The sequence below is a fragment of the Leiobunum rupestre genome, chromosome 11 (genome assembly GCF_980474605.1).
Source record: "Leiobunum rupestre chromosome 11, qqLeiRupe1.1.hap1, whole genome shotgun sequence".
In the NCBI taxonomy this organism is placed as follows: Eukaryota; Metazoa; Arthropoda; class Arachnida; order Opiliones; family Sclerosomatidae; genus Leiobunum; species Leiobunum rupestre.
The window spans coordinates 15,104,012-15,111,053 of record NC_143394.1 but is presented as its reverse complement, the minus strand read 5'-3'; the positions used below and the strand labels follow the sequence as shown (position 1 = coordinate 15,111,053).

The 7,042-nt window shown below is 32.6% G+C and overlaps 1 protein-coding gene across 1 annotated transcript; it reads right to left on the bottom strand.

Moving 5' to 3' along the window:
* Window positions 1–1,747: 1,747 nt before the first annotated feature.
* On the bottom strand, window positions 1,748–6,714 carry Start1 (Steroidogenic acute regulatory protein-like). The gene is made up of 13 exons (XM_090162757.1): window positions 6,528–6,714; window positions 6,212–6,462; window positions 6,064–6,144; window positions 5,921–5,998; window positions 5,805–5,858; window positions 4,234–4,360; window positions 3,773–3,865; window positions 3,626–3,711; window positions 3,413–3,562; window positions 3,250–3,345; window positions 3,108–3,187; window positions 2,599–2,797; window positions 1,748–2,132 (listed from the first exon to the last, which is right to left on the bottom strand). The coding sequence occupies exons 2-13, from the start codon at window positions 6,455–6,457 to the stop codon at window positions 2,028–2,030; spliced, it is 1,395 nt and encodes a 464-aa protein (XP_090018883.1). The 5' UTR covers window positions 6,458–6,462; window positions 6,528–6,714; the 3' UTR covers window positions 1,748–2,027.
* Between the last annotated feature and the right edge of the window lie 328 nt (window positions 6,715–7,042).

Below are 7,042 nucleotides of genomic sequence, written 5' to 3'. Positions count from 1 at the left end.
TAAACCAACAAAACCTTAATATAAAATTCACAGTAGAAGTGGAGTTAGGGGGTAAAATTCCATTCTTAGATACCCTAATTCAGAAGAACGACACAAACATCGTTTACCACGACCGTCTTTAGAAAACCTTTTGCAATAGTAGCACCACCACACTACAAATCCACACATCCCTTCTCTCAGAAAAATCTGCGTTTCTCTCATACGTTGAAAGAGCGTTTAACATTTGTAGCGAAAAATTGGAATATAACCACGAAATTAATTTCATTAGAATGGTAGCACTTAATAGGGGTTTTGATTTAAATTTCGTCAATAAGATCATTTATTTTGTACAAAATAAAGCCGAAACCTTGAACCACACCAAGCTCAAACCGTTTGATAAGAAGGACAACTTCATAATATTACCCTATAGCAAACTCCCAGAAAAAATAGGCCACCTGTGTAAAAATAATCACGTTAAACCGATTTTCAAACCCATTAACAAGATTGGAAATTATTTGCCAACTAGAAAAGACACAGTAGATAAGGCTGACCAGAGTGGAATCTATTTACTATCATGCAGTTGCTCAATGGGCTACGTAGGCCAAACGAAACGTTGCCTATCAGCCAGATTAAAGGAACACAATGCGGATCTTAGACTAAAAAGGAACAAAGCCATTGTTGAACATGTTCGGGGGGTTTCACACACTATAGACACCAATAATGCAAAACTAATCTCCAAAGAAAACAACCCAATAAAATTGAACATTAGAGAGTCTATAGAAATTGTGAAATTAAAAATTGCTAATCGACTTATTAACAACATTGATGTCCCCGCCCAGGAGATTGCTATGCACTATGTACAGTTACTTAACCAGGGGAATATTGCTTTGGTATAAAATGTATTGTTGTTATTCTTGTGCCTACACTCGAACCGTGTTTACTCTGTTTCTCTCAATAACTCTCGGCCAAAAATTGTATCTAGATTAGTTTTGCCTGACAACGTCGCCAGTTTTAGCGCCGAAACGGCCGTAGCATAGCTTTTTAATGAAGTTTTAAAGTTTATTGTACAACAGTGGTTCTCTGTTCTTTATTTAGGATCATTAATATTATAATTTTCACGCAAATGTATTAAAAAACTTCGTTTGATACACATGCGGAAATGTCATTGTCACTCGTCCCAAGTCTAGCCAGTACTTTAAATATGCGTTATTGAACTTACTGCTAACGAAAAATTTCGCGCTCGCTACGCTCGCGATTTCATCTGCTTGTGTAATAACTCGTCCCCCCCTTTAGACTTTCTATATCTATGTGCTTGGGCTTGCCAACACCCTCCTACGCATTGTAACCCCGCCACCTGAATTAATGGCTTTGAAACAGTGAGTTGCTTGATGACTTAGGCCTAAGGTGGTGCCTTGGGTATTAGCCTAGCTGATTATTATTATTACAATTTATAATAATTTATTATAATTTTACTACTAAGCAATTTCCTTGAAGATGTTTTTTTGAAGACCTATTGCATATTCCCTGTGAAACAATGTTTCACTAAATATTTTGGAAGAATGTTGTAGAGGCTTTTAGGAGGCCAGTATATGATTGGTCGAATCTGCTACCACAATGAGGTACAGATAATAAATGAAGAGCTACTTGAATTTTTAAATGAATGAGATTAGAAAAACCAAATTATATTATTTGGGGTTAACCAAAATTTTTTTTTATTAAATGGCATAATTAAGCCAGAATTTGCAGATAAGTATTTACATCTAAATATCACACATTGTATCTATAAAAAACGTACAAATATGGTACAAAAAATTATTTTAAAATATAAAATAAAATTTAAAAAGCGAAGCATTGGGATATCATTATCAGTCAAAAATAGTCAAAATACCCATTTGCATACAAAGAAGTTAAGAGATAATTCAAAAATTAAATAATTTCAGAAATAGAAAGTAATGTCAACTGTGTGGTATAAAAATTTAAACAACTGAACATTGTTTAATTTTAAAAAACTTAGCTAAAATTTACAGGCTTAACAAAGTTATTAAGAATCACGTAATTTGCTCTAAATTTGAAGTATAACTTCTAAGGGCAGTTACGTAATCTAACATAACTTTAGAAATAGATTGATCAATAAGGTACTGAGGAATCCAACCCTGAAATTGAAAAATAAATATCAATTTTTCGGATAAAAATGCATTAGGTCATGTGTTTATTAGGTTATTTGCATAGAATAGAATTTATTCATATATTATTTATTATATTACTATATATCTCACATGAGGAAACTCTAAAGGATGTAAAAATGACACAAGCGCCATGCGTTGGCTTGAGGCAATTTTAATAGAGCATGATTTTCATGTTAATTGCGCATGTGTACACCAAATCATAGCAAAAAAATTACGGTGTGTATTACTTCCCCAATCAATGTACAATGTGCAAATTATGCTCAATTTTCTAGTGTCCTTTAAAATAAGAGGTTCCTAGCAAATTCAATGTGCACTTTAATCTTTATAATAAGCTATAGCTAGTGACAAAAAAATCTTAACACATAAGAAGTACTGTTTATGGAAAGCTCCATTCAGTATTTTAAACAGCTTCTTGTGATTAACAAATATTTACCTTTAGATTTGTATTTAGCAACCACTGCATTTGGCACTGGCTGGGGCTGTGGGATAACGGAGTGAGGACGTGTGCACTTGGACCCTGTTCACCTCGGACATATGGCTTTTGAGGCGGCATTGTATCATGGGTTGCACTGATCAACGCTAATATATGAGTGTCTTCCCTTTTCTGACAAAATCTCACATTCACAAAATCCCTGAATTGAAACAAAAATTGGTAAGGAACATTTTAACTGTTCTTTTCATTTACAGAACACACTAAAACAAAATGCTTGTTTGGATAGCACTCTTAACTTCAAAGATTTTCAATTAAGGTATTAATAATTACTTAATTGACCATCTGACATACACACATATCAACATCTATAGTTAAGAGTTAATTAAAATTGGTACATTAATTATTTAATGTATTATTATTTCTTCTGTAGCATTGTCCAATACACAATACACGCATTGGCATTGGGTTATGTTTTCAACAAAGTCAAAAATAAAAGAGACCATGAATACCTGCTCTTAACTATTCCACCACCACCTTCGGCAGCTATAATATACATAACATCTGTCATATCGTCAATTTGTTGAAGTAACTAAATTGAAAGCAAACTTATATTATTAAAATAATCAATAAGCAATAGAAATTATTACTTACTTTCATTTTCTTAACAGTGGGATTCCAGGAGCATATTGATTGATAATTCCTAAATAACTCTTCCATTAACATACAACACGATAAATTAATAATGCCCTACGTAAGAAGTAATTAATTACAAAGAGAGTTTTTAATTGAAATATTATAAAAAATAGATACGAACTACAAATTTGAAGACTTTACCATAGACTGGGATAACTTTACTTTGTACTATGTCATTACCATCAACCTTCTCAGTTCGCCAATTATCAGAGGCTAGTATTGTTAGAGCATTCTCCAAAGCCATTTCACCTTGAATTTTGTACTCCAATTCCTATAATTAATATAAAATATTTAATTTAACTTAGATTTGGAGCATTAAACATTTTAAACAAACCTCATTAGTTAAGGTAACAGGAGAATTTTCTCTAAGAGGATAATTGGGTGGTTTATAATCTTCATCATCACTATTGTTTTCAGAACCTAGAAAATTTCCAGATCAAATTTATTAAATTTATAGTGAAGGTTTAGAGAAATAACCAACCTTGTGGTGAGTAAAAGCATTCTTCTTCTGGTGGCTCTGGACTAGATACAGGTGCATTCGGTATATGCGCAGTCCCTTCATTAACTTGCCTGGCTAATCAGTCATATTTCACAAAATTTTATAAAGATTGTCAATAAAAAACTTAAATTTTGAAAAAATACCAATGAACTTTCTGAAGCTAAAAAGAACCTTGGACATTTTCTTTTAAAATAATTTAAGACTACTTAGAATTTACGTAGTTAAGTGTAGATTAAAAATATTATTTTACAATTCAGAATCTTTAATAATCTTTCAACTACTTTTACACTAAATTATAAGCCTGACTATTCCTATAAGATAACTGAAGGTCAGACTCAGACACCAATACCCTATCTTCAGATCCTCAAAACCCTTATCACTCATCCATCAGTAGGCAAGCCTTCAAACTTTATCAATTGTGTAATAAAAATTTTATTTCATACCTAAAAGTAATGAAGCTTTATCTTCATAAGGCACAACTCGGAAGTCAAGAAACCAGGCTTCTCCCCAAGATATTACAAAGGAACAGAGAAATAAGACAATCGAAACGTATTGATTCGCGTGCAACCACTGGGAAAAATATATTTTTATTTATTATTATAATAATATTATGATAAACTAGAATGTATTTTAGTCTTTCATATAACAATTGACGGATTTTGAAATGACGTTTTAGCGCGCGACACTACAGGTACATGTCTTGGGCACACAGCCTTCTTTGCGTGCTTTTTTGACCATAACATGTAGAGGTATTTTCACGCGCAAAATGAATTTTAAAAGTCGTCAATTGGGCGAAGCGAGTATGCTTAGGAAATATAGCGCCATCTGCCTTAATAATCGTCAACTAAATATGTTAAGAAATAGCAGACGACTTTTGAATTTCTAGGTTTTTCGGTTGAACTTTCAGTTGTTTCACAGAGAATTTTGAAGGAGGAGACATCTTCCATATTTTCAATTCAAAAATCAGTGGGTAGGCCGCAATACTTATGACCAAAATTTGAACTATGCACGAAGCCATAAGTAACATAATAATGATAAGTATGACAATTAACGAGATTTACAACCAAACTGATTTTCATAGTTATTGCCTAATCAAGATGTTTTCTTGGCACAGAGCCCTCTAGTGTTTAAAATATGCGAGACTTCCGCTAAGCCGAAATATTGGGTTTCCAATAGATAGGCGGATTATTAGGCTAAAATGATAAAAATTAAAAAAGTTTTTCTCCGCACCATGAACTCATGTTTTTATTTATCACACATGATTCGCATGCGGACTTCTAAACAAAGCCAAAGCCCCTCGCAACTTCAGAATGTGCTCTCAGATATTAGGCTTAAATTTTTATCAAATCGTAGTCATCCCAAACGTAAAGTCGAGAGTCCAAGTCTCAGCTTGAACAGAGTATCAGTGCCGAAGAAAGGTTCGGTTAGAAAATTAGCATTAAAGCAATAGGAAGTGGCATACTTATTGTTATTAGGTTACTTATGACGAAGCCTATAGACCAAAAATACATTTAGAGAGAAAGCATCAACTTTCAAAATCGCAAGTATACCATTTAGTTTAAAAAACTTTCATGACTTTATTGCCACCTGATTTAAATTATAAAAAAATCAATTCTTATTTAATTATTGCAATTTTTGGTATATTACAGTTATTTTGGTTTTATTATAAATATATCTCTTTAAAATAAATTTGAAATAATTCTAAAATTTGGAATCGGTTTCTTTTCATATAACTCATACATGTCTAAAAGCTTCAGATTTTATTCCATTTATTAATTTTTTTTAAATGATATACCATTATGAACCAAGATAATTGAAACCCCTTTAATTTTAAAAACTTAAGGAAAAAAACCACACTCCATACAGAAAACTGAGATTTATCCACTGATCTATAGTTAAAATTTGAAGCATCTCAAACAAATCTACCATTAGTTATTGTTTTCTCAAAATCTATTACATAAACAGATACACTCGCAGAAGTTTTGTAGTAAAACCAATAAAAAATAATACTCACATCAAACAAGAAAATTTTAGCGATTAAAAAAGCTCCACTACCAGCTGTTGTAAACTAAAATAATTTGACTGTCACAAAATTGAATTATTTCATTTTATAATAACAGTTCTACTTACAGCAACAACCCACCAATGAGCCAGCCGGAACAGAGCATAGGCAAGGATTATTAAAGTGAATCTGATAACAGATACCATCTGAATAAAAATATCAATCAAATAGAGGCTAAGTAGTTCAACGTATATTTAATCAATTTCATTACCACAACATCAAAAAGTGAGCTTCCAATAGAATACATCAACACTTCTTTTTTAAAGGCATCTCTAACTGAAGCACTAGCAAGCTATGGTGATAGATATAAATATAATACGTATATAACAGTTGAGGTCTGCTTATTAGCGATATATTACCATAGCAGCCATGAACCAGATGAGAAGAGTGAAACATAGATCAAAAGTTGTAAGAAGGCAGAAGAATCTTCTAACTGCTGACATTTTACCTCCTAATGAAGTTCCAACAACTAATGCTTCATACGAAGGCGCATCACCTTCATAGCGATCATGTCCACCTCCGTTAATTGAGCCATAGTTAAATGTAACGACAACAGGCTCATAACGGGGTTGACTGCTTGATACTTTAGTTTGAGAGACACCCATGGTAACTAAAACAGACAATCGAGTTTCTATGGTTACATAGAATCAGAAATGTATGTCAAACATTCAATACCCTTGCTCAAGTTCTGAACTTCATGACTTCACTTCACATATACTGACAATTCTTCACAGACTTATAGATAACCTCCTACAAATTGAAGTTGATAAAAAAATTATTTTCATAGATTCATTTAGCAGATAACTTATCACTATCAACTGTAGTCTATTTTAATACACTTAGCTTAGGCTTAATTTAACAATAGAAAACAGAGAAAAGTATCGTCTGCACAGTAAAAGATAAAACAAGCTTATGGTGTCCGCATAGGACCTTAGACACCAAACCAACAAATTAAAAGTAACAGCATGAATCAGTAGTATGAAATGAATCGAGGGGTCCGCCACTTAAGAAAAAAGCGTACAAGATTCGGAATCAAGGAATCGTGAGTTAATCGTTAATTCCAAAAAGTCTAACACCTAGTAGGGCTGTGCGAATAGTTTTTTTTTTAGGTATTTGGAGAATACCAAATACGTCGGTTTTTGCCATAGAAATCTCATAGGTAACTAGAATGCTGCCGTGTAACTGGCAAA